Source organism: Silurus meridionalis, chromosome 17, assembly GCF_014805685.1.
Source record: "Silurus meridionalis isolate SWU-2019-XX chromosome 17, ASM1480568v1, whole genome shotgun sequence".
Taxonomy (NCBI): domain Eukaryota; kingdom Metazoa; phylum Chordata; class Actinopteri; order Siluriformes; family Siluridae; genus Silurus; species Silurus meridionalis.
This window is the reverse complement of record NC_060900.1, coordinates 22,331,946-22,352,603: the sequence shown is the minus strand read 5'-3', so window position 1 is coordinate 22,352,603 and position 20,658 is coordinate 22,331,946. Positions and strand designations below refer to the sequence as shown.

The 20,658-nt window shown below is 38.0% G+C and overlaps 2 protein-coding genes across 6 annotated transcripts in view; one reads left to right on the top strand and one right to left on the bottom strand.

The window, feature by feature from the left end:
- Positions 1–2,821: 2,821 nt before the first annotated feature.
- fxn (frataxin) lies at positions 2,822–11,378 on the bottom strand. 2 transcript variants are annotated; one of them, XM_046872432.1, is made up of 5 exons: positions 11,181–11,378; positions 9,969–10,054; positions 9,132–9,252; positions 4,707–4,804; positions 2,822–3,722 (listed from the first exon to the last, which is right to left on the bottom strand). In XM_046872432.1, exons 1-5 carry the CDS (start codon positions 11,304–11,306, stop codon positions 3,584–3,586), a joined length of 570 nt encoding a protein of 189 aa, XP_046728388.1. In that variant the 5' UTR covers positions 11,307–11,378; the 3' UTR covers positions 2,822–3,583. The 2 variants fall into 2 exon arrangements, with proteins under 2 accessions (XP_046728388.1, XP_046728387.1); XM_046872431.1 differs by having other exon boundaries at positions 9,132–9,255; positions 11,181–11,377.
- A 1,142-nt stretch (positions 11,379–12,520) lies between these two features.
- Positions 12,521–20,658, top strand: part of pip5k1bb (phosphatidylinositol-4-phosphate 5-kinase, type I, beta b) — a 45,079-nt gene continuing 36,941 nt past the window's right edge. For 2 of the 4 annotated variants that reach the window (XM_046870812.1, XM_046870813.1), the window contains exon 1: positions 12,523–12,771. The gene's annotated coding sequence lies outside the window, so the exon portion shown is untranslated. Of the gene's footprint in view, positions 12,772–20,658 lie in introns of all 4 variants that reach the window. The other 2 variants (XM_046870811.1, XM_046870810.1) reach the window with 2 other exon arrangements.

Below are 20,658 nucleotides of genomic sequence, written 5' to 3'. Positions count from 1 at the left end.
TGTTCATTTTCTGTTCTGCTTGAAAGGACCATACCAAATTGTATATCTTGTATTAAAACAGTTAGAACTCAGTGCTTTGACTACAATTCTCTCAAACTGGCAATTGGATGTTTAACATGGTACCTCATGGCTAAGAACTCTCTGAGGATATGAGAATGAGAATTGGTGCACTCTACAAAGATGGCCAAGGCTATAAGAAGATAAGTAACACCCTGAAGCTGAAGGTGATGGAGTGTTCGAATATGTCTCCAGACCTGAAACCTATTGAGAACCTGTGGGGTCCATCCTCAAGCGGAAGGTGGAGTAGCACCATGTGTCTAACATCCAGAAGCTCTAGGATGTCATTATAAAGTGGAAGAGGATCCCAGCAACAACCTGTGCTACTCTTGTGATTTCAATGGCCAGAGGATCAAGGCAGTGGTAGATAACAATAGTGCTAACACAAAATATTGACATTGACAGTTTTGACATGTTCACTTAGGGTGTACTCACTTTTGTTGCCAGCTATTTTGAAAATAATGGCTGTATGTTCAGGACAGTAAATCTGTACAACACAAGCTACACATTGACTACTCTAAAATATATGCAATTTCTATTTCTGTATAATTGTCTTGAGAAGATACTACACTATTCTGGGGAGATGTTCCAGTAGATTTTGGAGTGTGCTCATGGAGATTTATGCTCTAGGGTTAGGAGGCCTGCAGGGCAGTCAGTGCTCTAATTCATCCCAAAGGTGTTTAATAGAGTTGAACCCAGAGCTCTAAAGCAGGCCACTCAAGATCTTTCACTCCAATTCATGTAAAGCATGACTTCATGGAACTCGCTTTGTGCACAAGGTCATTGTCATACTTGAACAGGTTTGGTGAAGGAAAAATGTAATGCTACCACATCCAAAGACGTCCTTTGCAATTATGCGCCTCCAACTTTGTGGTAACCATTTGTAGGAAGAAGCACATATAGCTGGAAAAGTCAGGTGTCCCAGTACTTTAACTCCAAATAGTGGCATACAGTTTAAATGTTTAAACTTTATGTAAGCTATACTTTACACACAAACAGTGTGATTAACTTGATAGAACTTAAATACTGTTTTGTATTTGATATTTGATGTATATTGATATTTGTTGGTACTGTCTCCAAGAAATGTATTCTAATTTTATTGTTTTACATTTAGAAAGCAGATATGAATAAGGCATTAGCTGACCCAGAGCAATAGTTCTGCCATATATCACCCAATATGGACGCTACTACAGAAAATAAACAATTCATTTGGGATTCAGCTGATATTTTATGCCAGTTTTCACTAGTACTGTTTCGGGAGTATGAGTATTGTGAAGGAGGAATTTTACTGTATGGTGTTTCCTGTACATATGATGACAAACTCCTAAATCTTAAAAATTTAATCTCAGAATTTGCTAATAATTTTTAAGCCAAAACTAATGAGACCTTGTTGCATGTCAGGGGGAAAACAAAAGATTGACAAGGATACAACCTGTTCCCATGGAAACCTGTGCTATTTCTGGCCTTTTGCTCCAAGTGCCATGAGAGATTTTCATACCCCCCATTTGTTCAGAGAAGGTCAAGAAAAGCTGTCTGGGTTTTGTTTGCATAAGCTGGAGACTTACCTGCGGGTGTGGAAGTAAACTGGGCTGTGAAGAAGGAAACAACCTTTGGATTTTTATTAGCTAAACTGACAGCAAAAGCTGGGCTTGATAGGAAAGAATAAAAGACGGAGTGGTGTGATCCTAATGCTAAGTGGAGTTTCCACAAACTATGAGGCTTGCGCATGCATTTCTATAGGAGAAGCATCATAGCGCAGTGATTAGGATGTTGGCCCTTTGATTGAAATGTTGTGAGTTTAAATACCAACAAAGCCAAGCTGCCTCTGCTGGGAAGTTGACCAAGGCCCTCAACTTTATGTATGGGATAATTGTGAGTTGCTCTGGGTGTCTGCCAAATGCTGTAAATGTAAATTTGTTTATTTCTCAATAGCTGCATGGCCGGGAGTCTTTTATTCCACTACCATTACAGTGTTAATTTTTTATATTAAGTAAAGAACACCTTATAATTTTGTTTATAATTGTATTTAAAGTTGTTAAATGTCTAATACAAGCTACTTCTTGTTATTACTTACACTATAACATCAGAAAAGCATTCTAAATGGTAATGATTGCTTTTGGCTTCTTTATACCAAAGCTTTGATTTATTCTTGATTCTGATTGATAAGTATATCAGGATAATGTTCTGTTAAGGAACAAACCACAACTGAACGTGTCAGGGTATTGGGGAGCAAAGATTCGAATGCACCGTTTCCGTAGGAATGTTATTGCTCCAACATGGTCTGTAGGACAAGAAGCTAACGAAGGTCATTGTGATGATCTGGGAAACACACTGATGGGAAGGGCAGTCATTCATTGAGGAAGTCAATTTGACGGTTGCAGATCAGATATAAGTCCAGATGACAATCCTGATTCAGGGTTTTTTATTTCATGAGGACAATGCTTCATTCCATAATCCACACCTTATTCAGGAATATAATAAGTTTACTGTGTTGCCCTGGCCTTGAAATTCCCCACATCCAAATGTGATCAAGCATGTGTGGAAAGTGCTGGAACAAAATGTGTGATGCGCTCCATCGCAGCAGCTTCACTTCGCAACTTATATGATTCTAGGGATCTGCTGCAGACAGATATCACAAGGCACCTTTAGAGCTGTTTGAGGGTAGTGTAGACCAACAACAAACAACTAACAATTATTTATAATAAACAGATAACACCATACTGCTGGGGAAAAAATGCAAACGTGAAAATGACAGTAGCATGGATACATATGGGCTACCAAATGCCCTACATTTATTGGCTGATAGATTTGACAGATTCTTTATTTACATACCTTCATTATCACACTCCAAAATATACATAATACACTAAACAATCACCCAACAAGCATCTCAGAAACAGAGTCAGATGAGTCAGCTCTGATCAGCACTTCTACACCTTTATTTTTTAATAATCCCCAACACTTCCTCTCTTCAGTCTCCACTCCACTGCTTGCAGTCTGGCCATGACCACATCTCTTAATTACCGGCATTGCCTTAAATGCCCCCAAATGAAAGAGTGCTCTCGTCGTTACTGGTGCGCTGTTAAAAAATTACCTTTTTAATCCAAATGTAATCCAGCCAGATTCATTGGCAGCAACTTCGAGAGCACTCAAACCCTGCGCCATAATAAACGAATGGAAGAGCAGTGCTTATACGGGGTGATGACTGGATCCTCATGCTACAACGAATTGCAATTTGGCCTCTGTAGGTAAAAGGCGGCAGGTGTAATAAATGCACTTAAAGAGCTGATTTGTACTACCAGATGCTTCAAATAAACTCAAAGAGAGTCACATTTTGTATTAAAACAACAACACAGTTTTAAACAGAAAAGAGAGGTCTTTCTTTTAAAAGATATAGTAGCATGTGACTCGACAACTCAATTCTGATCCCAAAGAAAAACAATGACGTCACATCTGTCCAGCTGTGCTTACACATGTCTGTTTCAGAAGAAACCTTTTTGGTTGTTTCCTCGTTCTCAGGTCGTTCTCAGGAATGGAGTAAATGTGACAGGTCAATGTTTGATTGAAAGATGGCAGAAAACTCTTTAGAGAGCAGATCGTGCAAGGCCATGCCATCGTGGGCGTATACCCAGCGCTCTCCTGTCCAATTGTAGCGTTTCGGCCCGCTGCAGAAACAAAAAGACATGTAGGTCATTACTAGAAGGCAGGATTATGCAAGTATAGAGTTTTGCTGAATAATGGTAGCTGAAAGGTCACAATATATTCATATAATTCATATTAAAACCAGCACTGGCTTCAAATACTGGATAAGAGAGGTTTTGCAACCTTCAAGTGACATCATACTGTACCTGCGATGTTTTAAACTAATTATTCACCTATATTCAGACCTTTTATAACAGCTTCATAATAAAAATAGGATCAGTTAATTCCTACTTCTTCTTAATATTCTGAAGCTGCAACAGCAAGAAATAATTGACCTGCTTTTAGCAAGAAATAAAACAATTAGAATGATGCTGTTATAGGAAATTAATCATTGACGATCTAAAGCACAACTAATATTTGGGAGTAAAACCAAATAATTGTTAAAAAACAAACTTTAAAGTAACTTATCATTGTAATTTATATAGGGAAAAATTGTGGCTTTACCTCAGTGTGAGAAAGTGCTGACACTTGAGACTCCTTTTTTTAAGTAATTTTTGAAGTAATCTTCAGAAACCTTCAGCAGATTAATACTAGTACATTTGTTGTATTGACATGTTTTAGTGTGAACAATGTCGTTTAAGTACTACAGAGTAAAAACTAGTATCATTATCGCCAAGATGCCACTCTTGGGCCCTTGATCAAGGCCCTTAACTCTCTGTGCTCCAGTGGTGTTGGATCATGGTTTACCCTGAGCTCTGACCCTAGCTTCCTAACATTGCTGGGATATGTGAAGAAATAATTGCAGTGCTGTAATCTACATGACAAGTACAAATATATATATATATATATATATATATATATATATATATATATATATATATATATATATATATATATATATATATATATATATATATATATATTTTTTTTTTTTACTTTCCTAAGTAAAGAAACATTTTCATACTTCTTTTCTGAAGCACAGAGAAACAGGCTGAGATGAGACTTGCCTTGTTGGAGAGGAGAGCCAAATCTGTCGGTTGGGGGTTTGTTTATTGATTACATAAGTGCCATGGTCACCTCCTACTTTCACGGTCAGGACGCCACTCTGTGGAGAACAGAAAGATGAAGATAAGAGTTCCTTCAGAAAACATTCTATCAGAGAAAAGCTTCATGTTCTCATGCTAACACTGAGTCAAATGTGCTGATGAGAGCATTTGTATATTCCTGCACTATTTTGATTTATTATTCCACTAGCTCAGAGTTTTTCTTATGATCCATGTTTTTTTTTTGTTTTGTTTTTTTAACGCTTCCCAGGAAGGTTCACAGGGCATCTGGTGGGGCCTAGAAGTGTGCACCAGAACTGGGACTCCCCAATAGAAGACTTAACCTAGCAAACCTAGGTTTTCTACTTTTATGTAGATGCAAGTGAGAGGTCAGATATAAAGAGTTTCAGGTTTGTGGTATAGTATTTAGCTACTAGTTAATTTATATTTGAGGAAATCGTGCAAACTAAATAAATTCTAAATATACTGCAAGTGTAAACACGTCTAATACAGACACTGATAGTTGAGACCAACGATAAACTGAAGTGATGTAGCTGAGGTTGAGAAACTGTGTGCCATTTTAGAACATCATGCTGCCTCGGCTGACATTTTTACCTTTGGGACACATCAAGATTGATCATAATAAAGAACTATTTCCAATCCCATCTTTGGGTTTAAATTCCAGATATAGATATCCAGATCACTAAACAGAGAACGATGTGTTATACCCCTAATTTGAACTAGGAAGAAAACTTTCCCTCTCACAGTTGTGCTCTTTTAGTCCATTTCCCTTTATATCACTAGAGAGCATCTATTACATTTACTATAATTAACATCACTGCGCATGTGCCTTCAGGCCACTTATAAAAACCTTGATCTGTCTTAGCTCAAGCCATGTTAAGGATCCTTGATGAACACATTTCCATTACCCACCTGTAGAGAGACTTGATTAAAAGAGTTTTCTTCAGGAATAAGGAGGAAGATTTATTTAACTACTCACATACTTGAGGTAAAAATTCAGTCATTACTGAATATCAGGAATGACTGATCACAGATTAAATTATTTTCACTTCCAGCCAGGAAAAAAAACAGGGGAATGTTTGTATAAGAGGTGCTTATGCTTTAACATATTCTCCTGCTGCTATTTGGACCAAAAAACAGAAAAAGCAAGTTGGTGAAAAGAGCGCATGCTTCAGCATGGTTTCTGACAGCAGCTGTCTGGTTACATGATTTAATAACTGAGAGTATTATTTAATCATCCTACTACAGGCAACACGACGAAAGGCAACAAAGGATCTACAGCCTTTCAAATAGCACTGAACGTTTACATGCTATACTGAGAACAGCAGTGCTTGTCGCCTATGACGCTTGTCGCCTATGACGCTTGTATATGAGTGCAGAATCTCGCTCCTTCATGGGGGGCCTGACAGGTCATTCCCTCTTCGGCATTTATCTGGAAGATAAGGAGGTAGGACAGAGGGTGTGAACAACCAATCAAGCTGTCAGCACGCCTCCCACACATCACACTTTCACGAGCCACTGAAATAAACCAAGGTGCAAGCGTGTGTTCGGAGCACACCGATTTCACATAGCATGTTTGGCTTGCTTCATATTCTCCTTATGGATCCACTGAGTAGAATAAATCTTACTCTACCCCTGACATGCAAGCTGTTCCACAAGGTTCAGTAGATGGGCCGCTTTAGTTGATCAATTCTGGTCAAATTTAACAATTACAAATTAAATCAGAACAGAGTAAACTGTTTGCTTTCGATTGCTATTGCTTTCTTCTGTTAAGATGTTCCACTAGATTTTGGCGTGTACCTGTGGAGATAATTATAATCCTCTCCAAGGATCGGAGGATCAGTTTGATACCAGGCGATTTCCTTGATTGTAGCCTTTTCAACTTTGAATTGAGAGGGGGAAAAAAACTAAGAATTGCGAGAAACAAAATTAGGCAATTTATTTTATGGGGCGAAAACAGGCATCTATATGAATCATCATCTCGCACCTCACTGTTTTCTCCTTGTTCCTCCATTTATATTGGATATATATGCATTTTTATTCTGCAGCATCTCCTGTCCAGAGCGCTCCAGAGTTTACTGGATAGTGTGTGAGTAATAATGGTCCATGGGAAACACAGTGCTCCGTGTGTAGTTAAATGGACTAAACGAAGATGAATTTTTATAATCGTATTAATCGAGGAAACGTTAAAGCCCTGCTATTGTGTGCCTCCAAATGTGTGGTAACAATTTAGAGAAGAACCCTGGCTGAAAAAGTGAGGTGTTCCAATACTTTTGTCGATATAGTGTCAAGAGAAAAGCTATAATAGCTGTCAGTAAGGTGACAGAGCTGACAAACTCTATATGGCTGCTCGTGTGCATGAAGTGACATTAGATACGTCTTGATATCACATTAACACAAAGCTGAGAGGATGGCAAGTCCACTACGCTTATAAGGCATAAAGCAAGACAGAAACCAAAAGCACGTTTATCAGAGATCTGTTTGGGTTTTAAACAGTGTCAGGTGCAGTCTGAAGTCAGGGACATGATCGTTGTTCATTTCTACTGTGACCTTTTAAACTTTTTTGTGAGATGAGCTCCAAAAGGAGAATCAAAAGGCTTGTGGTTGCTACTAGATGCATGAAGGTTTAAAAATCATTCTAACCAGCAGCAGAAAATAACATCTGTACTGTGGACTGCATGGAGGTTGCTTTTACTAGAAAGCCTGATATGCTGCATTGCTGACATGCTGTTCCTTCATAAATCCTGCAAGAGACATGCATTAACTCAGAATAGCTGAAAAGAAACATCCTGTTTGTGATTAACCATTTCTTAAAAGGGTCACTTGCACGAACACACACACACACACACACACACACACACACACACACACACACACACACACACAAATACCCCACTCCACTTCCATAAGAAAATATGGAAAAACACCATCATGAAACTTTTAAAGCCTTGTTCTAAAATCCAGTTTTCTCTTAAAATTCTTAAAATTCAATTGCTTAAAATGTAATTAATTTTCCTTGAATTTTATTATTGCAAAAAAAACAATTCTTGTCCTAGTGGACTTCACCCAATTCAAATCATGCACAGCCAAACACATGCATGAGCACTGATTATTGGGTACCAAAATAACAACAATAAACAAACAAACAAACAAAAAATCCCACATCTATCAGCACAGATCAGGTAGTGTCTTGCCTGATGTGTTTCCCATCTAAAATCCTATCCCATTTTACTGTAAACCAGCTTTAGGTTTTCAACAGAAGGACCACAATCACCAGCATAAGGACACTTTCTTCATCTCAAAGTATTTACTGGAAGATACGTCCTAATACTAATGCCAGACCAATTTGGCAATCCTGATCAATCTACTATTTCATGATTAGTCTATTAGCCAAATCTAATTCCCTACATTAGATGTCAATCGAAAAAATAAGTCAAGATGTGAATAAAACACAAAAAAATAAAAATAAGTACCACCACACTTTTTTTAGTATCTGGACCATACTTGGTACTGCCCCATTTACCGCCTGCATCATCATCATATCTCTTCCCAATGACCTTTTTTTGTGGGTCAGAATGCACTGAAATTCGACCTGGTTTTACAGTCCACCTGCTGAACAGCTCTGACTGACCTGGATAAAAAAAAATCGATAGCGAGTAGAGAGAAACATTGCTCTGTACAATCAAAACCATCATGAACATGAAAAACGGCACTATGCAAATGTGTGTTCGGTGTTGTGATCATCTTGAATAAATTCAGACACAGGCAACCAGGTCTCTGCATCGCAATATTCTCACAATGACACCAAAACACCAGTTTTAATAATGCAGCATAGCATTCATGGACTACCTGAAGAGTAATGTGTGTCAAAATTTCACATTTTGTCTATATTGTGCAGCTTCACTACGTTCAAAATTTTACAGTATGTGATTCAAATGATATAGATTATGAACAAACAGTTCCTATCCAGTCTATTCCGAATTAATAATTAAAAAAATAATGACAATAAAATTCACATCAAAATGCATTATGACTGGCAGAGGCAGCCTGAGAATTGCCTGTATTTAGAGATCTAGAAGCGGCACTGCCCTTTAGCAAGCCCCAAAGGAAGTACACATTAAAGCTGTATTTCCCGTCATCTTTGAAAAGTAAAATCAAGATAAGAAGAAAAAACCAAACAAACTAACAAAAAAACCCCAACACAGTCTGGAGCAGAACCAGTGAGCATTACACTGATCCTGGGTCATTAAACTTAGATTTGTAGAGCAACAGCGGCGCCATGTGGACATATACATAAACTGCACCCATCAGTCCACAGTAAAAGAGTTTCTTATTTATAACAATATTTATTCATTATCGTTTACTCACAGAAAACATCACGTCATAGTCAGGCGCAGTGAAGCTCTCATCAGTGAGATCCTCGAAATATTCTGCCATTGCATCCAGTGTCTCATCAGCCAGCTTTTCGTAGATGGCTTCTGGCAGCTCCCTACTGAGTAACAGAGCAGGAGGGGAAAGAAAAGAAAAAAATAAATAAACACATGACATGTGGGCCATTTAATATGCTACTAAAGCTGCTGTATTTCCATTTCTGTGTGCTCCTTTTAAAAACCCCATAATCCATGTGGCATTTAATTAGATTGTAACTTTTCCATGCAGAAAAAAATATGCATTTAGACTTATTTTTCACATAAATACTATATGGTCAAATAAATATGGACATCTGAACATCAGATCTAACAGTGATTCTTCCCCTGTTGCCACGGTGTTGGAAGCATGCAATTGTCCAGCAAACCTGTTCCAGCATGACAATGATCCTGTGTACAAAGCCAGTTCAATGACTATATGCTTTACATGGGTTGGAGTGTAAGTTCTTGAGTGGTCTGCTATAAAATACTGACCTCAACCCTACTGAACACCTTCAGCACGATTTGGAACACTGATTGCACCCCAGGACTCCTCCCCCCTCCCCCTACATCAGTGCCTGACTGTTCTAAAAACCCTTGTGGCTAAAAGAGTTTAAATCTCCTCAACCAAATCTTGTGGAACATCTTTCCAGAAGAGCGGAGGTTATTCCAACAGCAAATGGAGACGAGTGTGGAATAAGATGTATTAACATCATATATGACTCTTATGGTCAGGTGTCCACAAACTTTTGTCCATATAGTGTATGTAATAGGGATTAAAAGCCATGTATTGATTTACTTGGACTGAAGTGTGCTGTTTTCTGCAAGCTGGTGGGTCAAGTAAAGTCCTCTTCGTTGTACATGTCCCCCTGCAACACCTGTCCACTGAAAGAAGAAAAGATGAAGTAAATCATCATTTAAGATCAACAAATAATACAGGAACTGAATAATAAAGCTCACTAAATAAGTCGACTTGTTTTAGGGAATAAAATGAGAAAAAATGGCTATTGAATTGTCTTCTCTTACTGGAACACAATTCAAGACAAAACATCCCTCTCTCTGACTCCTCACCCTCCTCTAATCAGAGCATCCATGGTACCAACACCAGATTTTGCAGCAGATTCTTCTATGAATCACAATGCTTTCTCCTTGCATTCACAGATAACACATTCATAACTGCTGTCATGTGTGCTCACATCTCAGTAGTGAAGTACCCTGGACAACCTGCAGTCCATGTTCCTCTGATACAGCTTAAGAAGAGCTGATTATGATGAATCAGGAGTGTTGGGAGCAGAAAAGAACCTTGAGATGTTCTCTGGAACATTGAGATGTGCAAAACAGGGGGGTTCTCCAGAACCTTAGATGTGCAGAACTGGGGATTTTGAAGAACCCCTGAGATGTGCAGGACGGAGGAGTTCTCCAGATCACTGAGGTGTGCAGGACAGGGGGTTCTCCAAAGCACTGAGATGTACAGGACAAGGGGTTCTCCAGAGCACTGAGATGTGCAGGACAGGGGGTTCTCCAGAGCACTGAGATGTGCAGGACAGGGCGTTCTCCAGAGCACTGAGATGTGCAGGACAGGGGGTTCTCCAGAGCACTGAGATGTGCAGGACAGGGGGTTCTCCAGAGCACCGAGATGTGCAGGACAGGGGGTTCTCCAGAGCATTGAGATGTATAGCACAGGGGTTTTCCAAAAAACACAGAGATGTACAGCACAGGGGGTTCTCCAGAACCATAAAATGTGCAGGACAGGGAGTGGTCTATGAACAGGGTTAGGAACCCGTGGCCTAGGACAATAAGGAGAGGTGCACAGTGTCCATGGGTGTAAGTTCACCTGTACAATGAGTTTATAAATCGTTTAGGTGAAGCTCTAAAATCTAATTATGTACAGGAGGAGTTTACTACATTCCAAAATTAATTTTTCAATAAACTTGTCCTTTCCTGTACACTGATGTTCCTGCAGCTTCCTCAAAAGCCCAAAAGCTTCATCACTCCTCTCTCTGTCTCTCACCTTCACTTCCTCTGTCCGCACTCCACAGGCGGGTGGAGATGACTGGGACACGCGCTGAGGACATCTCCACCTGCTCCTCAAAACACAAGAACACAACCTGCACGCTCGCGCTCCTGACCTCCACATGTTCTACTGCCGAGTCCTACAGGACGCGCGCGCTCACAAACTCTCTTGAGTCGAGACCTGATAAACCGGAACCGTCTGTCTAGCGAGCAGCCTTCAAAATAAAAGTCACCCATGGCAAAATTAACATATTGACGCAACACATTTTTTTGTTTTTTGTTTTTGTGTATTGAACATATTGAACAGGCTATACAGCACATATACACAGGCACTAATACAGGCAGATAACGAACTATTGAGCAAGACACATATACAATATAAGTGCAAAGTACCAATAACTTTAGAATATACTTTATACTTTATAATTTATATATTCTGAGAAAGCAAAGAAAAGGGGGGGGGGGAGGCGGCGGGGGGGTTAAGTAGGGGTCTCTTCATTCCTCTTTAAATATATCAAGTTCTCTTATTGTTTTAACAAGTTTCTGGGCCTTTATACTGGAAAATAATTATGAATATAGTCTCTTTTAAAAACAGAAAAATAAGGTTTCGTCTTCATACATTTGGATTAATTAATTAAATGTAATTAATTTATGTAAGAGAAAATATGCCAAAGCCAACATAACATTACTAAACAAATTATTCTAATTGCACTCCAAACATAATGTTTTTTTTGTTTTGTTTTTTTTTTACAAAATTGGGCAGTAACTGAATTTTTGTCTTTTACAATTAAACTTTGTGTGTTTAGATAGATAGATAGATAGATAGATAGATAGATAGATAGATAGATAGATAGATTGATAGATTGATAGATAGATAGATTAGTATTAAAATTAGCATTTTTATTATTATCCAATCTTCCATTTATAAAGGCCACCGCTGAACGGCCACTTGCATGCGCAGTGCTTGGGCTTCAGGCTGCTGTATTCCTGCAGACGGCCTGCACCGGGCGTTGTGGTCCATCAGATGGCCTGCAGGGGACGCTGTGTTCTTGCAAAGAGCCTGCAGGGGGCACTGTGATCCAGCAGAGAGCCTGCAGGGGCCACTGTATTGCTTCACAAAGCCCACAGGGGGCACTGTGTATTTGCAGGGGGTACTGTGTTCCAGAAAAAAAGAACCCGCAGGGGGCGCTATATTCGTGTAAAAAGCCTACAGGGGGCGCTGTGTTCTTGCCGAGGGCCATGCAAGGGACACAGGTTTCCTGATAAAGGCCTGCAGGGGGCGCTGTTAGCTGTCCCCGAGCCGGGCTCGTGCCGCCGTCCTAATGAACATGCAGGAACCTGGCACGCGGCGCTCCGGAGCGGGGTTTGTGTGTGGCGCGGCTGTGCAGGGGGCGGTGTGTTTTAGAGGGACTGAGCGCTCACACAACTCACAGTCTACAGCTCAGAAACTGCAGGCCAGGAGGAGAACGCAGTCTGCTGCTGCTGCTGCTGTCTGGAAGAAAACGAACACACTGTTCCCAAGCTACATTTCTGTGGATTACCAATCAGCTCTGAGTCCCACCATCCCGAGAAGACGCACTGATATCCAGGTAAGAATTTTACATGATGTTTATGGGATCATAGGGAGAGCTGTAGCACACCTGTCCAAGGTGAGCTTCTACCGGCCATCCTGCAGCTACAGTAAATCTACTGCATTTTTATTTTTTATTATGTATTTTTTAACTAAAAACAAATGTTGGACGATTTCTGTTGGGCTGTATAAGTCTATATGTTTATAATATAAATATACATAAATTTTATATTCACATTACATATATATTGCATATTAATATACTTACTGTTACTACTACTATTACTACTAATACTATTAATAATGCAATAACAATAAATAACAACAACAATAATAATAACTAATTATTTTGTATGAGATTAGAATGAAAATGACATATTTCACTAAAATTAATGGTAATGTACCAATACTATGTATTGGAAATGTTATAACTCAATAACAATATTTTGATACCACACACATTCAGTAAAGTGGTAAAAGTTTTGGTGCATAAACTTTCAGACAAATTGTAGAAAAAAAATCCAGCTGGAAAGCTTTATGTGGTAAAACCTTACAGGTTCATTATACACTTTAGCCAGAGCTGTACACTGTAAAGTAAAGTAAAGTAAAGCTGAATTTTACTTAATAAAAAACATAGAATCTTTTTATTACAACTATTATGAAGTATATATACTTGGTTATTTGTATACTTGGCAAAAATTGTAGATCCTACACAGCATGCTTCATTCATACTACACAGTTGTAATGAAAGTTGAATTGAACTTAATTATGTCATTGGGTGCAAGGTCCTTTAGCCATCAAAACACATGCATGCAGACACATTGAGCTGCCAGTCAGCGTTTGGGTTTGGTCCAAATCCACCTGACAGAGGTAATGAAGAATAATGATGTCCTGTCTTTCTGAAAATGGAAATAATTACATAGGCAGCTAATTGACAAAAGAAAGAAGGCAATAAGTCATGCATTTCACGGAACAAAGGTTTATAAGAAATAAAGGTATTATTCAGAACTTTTTCTCGTCACTAGCGTGTTGCTACTGTTCATCAGGGAAAGCGTATTAGGAGTACTTGTAAGCGGTTTATAGGTCCTTAAGGGCCGAAATTTAATGTCAAAATGATTTTAAAATTTCAAATTTGTTCAAGGACAGGGTCTAAAGAATCCTCTTGAGCCTGATAGAGTGAAATCATAAACGCTCGTATCACATGGTAAGGATTATATCGAAGTGTTGTTTTTTGCCTGAAGGTCAAATAACAATTCCTTTATATTAATATATTCTCTCAGTGTATCATCCTCAACATGTTGTCTTGTGACACGTGACCCATGCCGTGAGACTGCATCATTGCACTGGCTTTGTACCGGCTTGGGGGGTACCGGCTTGGTTGCTTTGATCACATGGTTGTTGGCAACAATGGCAGGAAGACAATCTGTTTGAGTGAGCCTTGAGTATTCTTCATGTGTTTATGCTCAAGTTTTGTTTGATTCCCCCTGGACAATGTTTAGGAGCAGCTCAGCTCACTGTGACGCTGCGTAGCTGTTTATTCTCTGAGTGCATTAGGCTACTCCTTGTGACAATTTCCCAGAAGCAGAAGCTGTCTTCAAAAGCTGTTCAGGGAACTGGCTCCATGTGCTTTAAATATTAAATAATAAAATTGTAAGTGTATAACGCAGTGCTGTCATAAGAGCAATCTGAATACTGACTCACAGGCTTGCAGAAAGTGAGTTTGACCTTTTTTCAAGGTCACTTACACAGATGAAGAGTGTTTGGCACACTTGCTATAAAAACACACTCTCTGGTCACAGTCTCAATTTATGTTCAGAGTTCCCTTTAAGGAAGCACAGAGAAATGAGCAAAATCAGCAACTGCTGTTTAGCCTGCATATTTCTGCTGCAGTGTGAGATTCCTTCACCCTCTATCTATTGCACAACATATGTGAACACACACAGACACACAGACACACAGACACACACACACACACACACACACACACACACACACACACACACAAACATGCACACACAGTCTGTCTGATCATCTTGTCCTGCTCAGAGACCAGCCAATGATGTGGTATAAAAGATCAGAACAAAGGATATAAATATCCAGCAGCTCCTAGAGCCACGTGTATAAAAGATGATGAAATATGGTGATGGTGAAGTTTATCACCTCTTTATCTTATTGCCACATTGAGTACTGAGTTACAGATGTTCTCTATTATTTACAGATGTTCCACAAGGATTCTTTGCATAGTTAAAGGGAAAAAAAATAAACCTAACCCACAATGCAGTCTGTTTACCTGATAATATTGGCATCAGTAGGAATGAATCTTTACCTAAAAAAGAACAATGGTGCAGCAGTGCTTTAATCTTTTAGTCTGTTCCAGCTTTCTCACCTTCTCACTCTTTATACTGTGCTCAAACAGATTTCAACTTTAATGCTAATTCCACTTTCAACACTATCACACGTGTCATTTCCTGGATTGCCAACTAGCTGAGCCGGTTCTCCGAGCTGTATAGGTGCAAAGCATCTCGGATCTTTGAGTGTAAGGTTTGCTGTATTTACTACTTCTAGACTGGATTTTTTCTTAATGTAGTGGAAAAGTTGTGAGCGAGAAAAGATGATCTTGCTCCTTTTTTAAGTAGTTAACTGCAACACCTGCTTGTAATCCCTTATGTTCGAGAAGGATGTTTCTTCTATTTTGATTAAATGCCATTGTAACTACAGTTCTGCCCCAATAACATAAGTAACATAGAGACTTCTCACAGGATTAATGAAGATAGCACAGGAAGAAAAATTGCACCACAATCGCTAAATAGATCACGCACATTTTAACATGAACCATTTTTCATGTATGATTTTGAGTCCTCTCATATGAGTTTGAGACTACAGTACATATCACTTACAAGAGTTTCAGTCAGGGACAAGCTGAAGGACCCCTGAGTTAATGCCTACAACTCTATAAAAATGTAATATGGTGCTCAACAGCACTGAACATGCAAGTTTATAACCTTCCTGGTTAAAATAAAAAGGATTTGGAGGCATATTTAAGGTTTCACTTCCTTACTCAACTAACTTGGCAAATAGGTGGAGGCCACATTTCATGCAAATCGAGTGTTTGCTCTGTTGGTCTAATACAAATGGCTTAAGGGTACAGAGGAAAGGTGCTTAGGTTTTCCAGTAAGGTACAACATACAGTGTACAGCATACATTATCATCTTTGTTCACTTTTATATGTGGGATTAATTTATGATGTGTAATTACATATCCACATGAGAAATTTCTGCATTTTGGTTTAGGGAACGATGTATGTAGGGGTTTCATGTATTAATGATAGCTTAGCATAAGCAGTAGAGAAGAAGTTAAGGTTGATAGGATTGAATTGTGACACTTTATACAAAGAATCAGTGCTGAGATCCAACTCCCATGCTAGAAACACTAGTGAGCAGGGATTCTGACGGCTTTGGGTAAGACCTTTTTTTATGGGTTTCCTGTTTGCATCACGTAATCACATAGCTAGAAAAATTAGCATAGCTTTTTGACTTGAAAATCAGTGAAGGCAAATGCGGTTCTTTCTAAGCCACCAGAGGTTTTCACCGTCATATACAGCCACTCCTGTTTGAGAACTGCGTAATTTGTTGACAGTCAGCATAGTGTTTGTTTAAATATCAAACTTTCCTTTACAGGTATACCCTGGCTAATGTATTGCAGTGTCATATATGTTACATCTAAGTTATATATTGCTAACCTAATGCTTGTCACATGACTGAAAACATTTTTGTAATAACTTTTAGCAGGAAATACATTTCTTTAGGATTTACACAACAAAAGAAGAGGATGTTGCCTGTATTTCATTAAACTTATCTAATTCATTTAACTCTATTCCTCGTCCCGGTCGAGCTTCACCTTTTATAAGGGTATTAAAAAAGGCATGCATCAAGACAGTAACATTCCTGAAAAAGGCGCAAGTCGAAACTATTCTGTCAATTTAAGCTGAATCAATCTTGTACTTGTTTTTGGTGTCATTAAACTTGATCAAAGGAACAGGAAATTGCTCTATAACAATCAGTGGGGTTTTCTTAGACATTGTTGACATTGTCGCTTGGGGAAAGTGGAATGACTTTTCTTAAACTCAAAAAGCTTAGTTGGGGTCTTCCTTATGGTTTGAGTAGAGCAAACTGGAATGACATTTATTGATACTGTTTGACAGGACCCAATGTGATCCTCTACCTTTGATGGCAGTGCCTCATGGTGCTGTGGGATGCTTTTTGGATCACTAGAATAGTTAGTGGTTGAAAGTGGTTAAGAGTTCTGCCTGCAGAGCTGCTTCTCCCTGGATGTTTTTTGTTTTTTACACCAGTTTGTGTACACTACATTTGACTGACTGTTGTGCATTAAGATCTTAAGGGATTTAACCAGCCAGTTTGCCATACTACAGTCAAGGTTACTGCGACCACATTTTTTTCCATTGAGCAGTATCTGAAGCTCTTCATCTGTATCCGTATGATGTCATGCATTTTGTTCTTGCCACATATTTCTCCCAACATCTTTATCTTTTTCTTTTTCTTTAAATAAAAACATCACCATAATTTTCTGTTATCCCTCTGCCATCTCTCTTGAAAGCATCTCTGTCTCTGCCATCACAGATTCATCTTTGATGTAACCATTTTATGATTGTATGGTGTGTTATGTCATTTGAGGTGGACGTTTCATGTGTTTGATAAGATTTAACTGTTGGTCAGACTTGTATCCTGATAGTCAGTGTGTGTTGCTCAATGTCTTCCTTCTTTCTTGGCCAGATCAGCACCATAATGAAATTAACACCATGTGATTTTCATTAACTCCATCTTATATAATAGCCCTAGGCTTTTTTGTGTTTGTGTGAATAGCTAGCCGAGCTTTCTAGGTTTCGTTTGTCCAATCTTTAAAGATAAAAATCTTTAAAGATTGTAAGTAAGTAAGTGGGTAAGTAGGTAAGTGATTTATTGAAATGTGCTGAGGGATGAGAAAAAGTTGTTGTGTTGTACCATTGTGTTCTAAAGTTTCTTATGGAACTATGTATATGATGAAAAATGTGCTGGATTTGAGCAGTTTTTGGTTATATTTTTGTCTGCTTTTTGCTCCTTTTTGAAATTTCTCTGTTTGTTTGTTAGCCAGGTTCATTTTATTAATGGTAGGGGGTGTATTATGTTTTATTAGGTTTTTCAGCAAGCTGTAAAATTTTAGGCTGTTAATTAAAGGCTTGTTGTTTTAGGCTTTAGCTACTTGTCACTGCCATCTTTTTAACTGACTAATGCTTACCTAACCAATCTTCCTGCAGAATTCTTTCATGTTCATTCAACTTCCATAACTTCGTTTGTATAATGATTTGCATATTAATGTTAGCCATACTGCCAGTTTAGGCTTAGTACATTGTTTTACTAAGTCACTTGTAAAAAATTGAACAAAACTCTACCAACTGACTTTTATTCTAAGGTTAGGATTATTATTATTATGCCTACAACTCTGTCTTTCCTTTTTGGGGTATGTTTATCTCTAGTGGTGAAGTCAGGAAAGCCCACAGTGAAGCAACATCACATCATTGATGTCCTGAGAGGGTACAGAAAGTTTAGAAAATATTACTTATGTTCCAACTATATTAATAATTATATAATTAACCATATATTATATAATCCAACAATTTAATTTCACTTTGTTTAGTAAAATTATTACATTATATAGTATTTGTCATTAAGTATGAGAATCAGATTCACCTTTATCGCAAACTATTATGGGTTGCATGTACAAGGAGTTTTCATGGTGTGCTGGTGCTATAAAAAAAAAAAATAATAATAATAATAATAAAATAATAAATAAAGTTTGAGACATTAACAATACAATTTGTGCAGGGTATGTAAAAGTGAGGCAGTGCAAGTGATAATATTTCCCAAATTATTCCAAGGTGAAGGGTTTCAGTATGGTAGTCTTTGTTGATTGTGCTAAAGTAAAATATATATAACAGTGTGAGGTTTAAAGTGGGTCCTTGGTATTGTTGATGAGGTCAGTTGCAGATGGAAAGAAACGTTCGTTCTGTGACGTTACTTTACACAAAAAACTTTTACTTAAAATATTAAAACCTTAGATACATTAAAATTCAAATGAGATATAAATGGCAAAAATAACGTCAAGCAATCATGGGAAAGGATTATGGTTTTAACAATAAATGTAGGTACTACTCTACATGTAATGTAGGGAGGTGGTAGCTCAGTGGTTAAGGCATTGGGCTTTGGATCAGAGCCCTTGAGCAAAGCCCTAAGACCCTCCCCTGCTCAGTTGTAAGTCGCTCTGGATAAGGGCGTCTGCCAAATGCCACAAATGTAAATGTAAATGCACATGTTTCATAGCATCCTTAGAACATTATATTTCCAATAATAATTTAATTATTGTAAAAAATTATTGTGGCATCAATTTTGTCCAAAGGCCACATTTCCTATACACATGGGTTTTGGAAATGCCTCAGATTTCATACTCTCCACTCATGCTCCCTTTGGAAAATGCCAATCATGTACCACTTTAAACCTTGTAGCAGTATGATTGGTGGGTTTCCTTATTCTGTGCAACAAACATTTATTTACTATTAGCTAAGTGCTACTTTTGAACCATTCAATTATTTTGTCCAAACAGAAATCACACTTTAGTCTTGGAGGACACTTTATGGTCTGCGTTCTTTTTCCAGAATAATTCCTTTAAAAAAAAAAATTCTAGATGTGTTGGAAAGTAGGTTTTGCTGCAGAATGTTTGCCAGTGTATCTGTTTATGGGTAGAAAAAACAGAAGAATGAGGGTTATTTGTGAGTTGGAGTTTAGCCCAAGTCTGAGAAGAGTTAGGGATATCAATAGTTTTGGTAGCAGTTCACTAAAATCTCCAAACAATACTTAGCATTTACCTTATGTTCAGTTACCACAATAAATCATTTTAATTGTACAAAGAAAAAAGAGAAAATGTGTTTACCTAAAGCGATCTTATATTGAAGGATGAAAGGCAGTTGTTGAAGCTGTCAATTTATATATATATATATATATATATATATATATATATATATATATATATATATATATATATATATATATATATATATATATATATATATATATATATATATATATATATATATATATATATATATCTTAATTGACAGCTTCAACAACTGCCTTTCATCCTTCAATATAAGTTTGCTTATATTAGAGAGAGAGAGAGAGAGAGAGAGAGAGAGACAGACAGACAGGCAGGCAGGCAGGCAGGCAGGCAGGCAGGCAGGCAGGCAGGCAGGCAGGCAGGTAGGTAGGTAGGTAGGTAGGTAGATAGATAGATAGATAGATAGATAGATAGATAGATAGATAGATAGATAGATAGATAGATAGATAGATAGATAGATAGATAGATAGATAGATAGATAGATAGATAGATAGATAGAAATGTATACTCCTTTAGTCTTTTCTCATCTAAAGGCATAATAGCATTTAAAGAAAATATTTACACAGATAATAATTCTACTTCATTTACATTGAAGCTATGTAATGGTGTTTTGTACAGTCATCCTCATTTTGTCACACCTCAGCCCTTCTCTGCTATCTTGCCACTGCAGTCCATCCCCATTGCCTTTGCCATGAGACTCCTGGCTAGTGCAGTTTGTCCTAATCAGCTGCGTCACGCTGTTCTGTGCATGCAGAATGTGACCCACCTAGAATAGTAAACAGTGTCTTAGCTTCAATACCCTCTCTTCTCTCTTTCTCGGGTTGTTAATTTTTCTCATTCCTGTTTATCTCTAATGCTGTCTGACCTGCACCTTGGAAGCTAATCTGAGGCCACAGGTCCCTCCCTGAAACATTGTTAATGCCTTTTTTATATTTGTCTTGTAATAGTTTCATAATTGCAC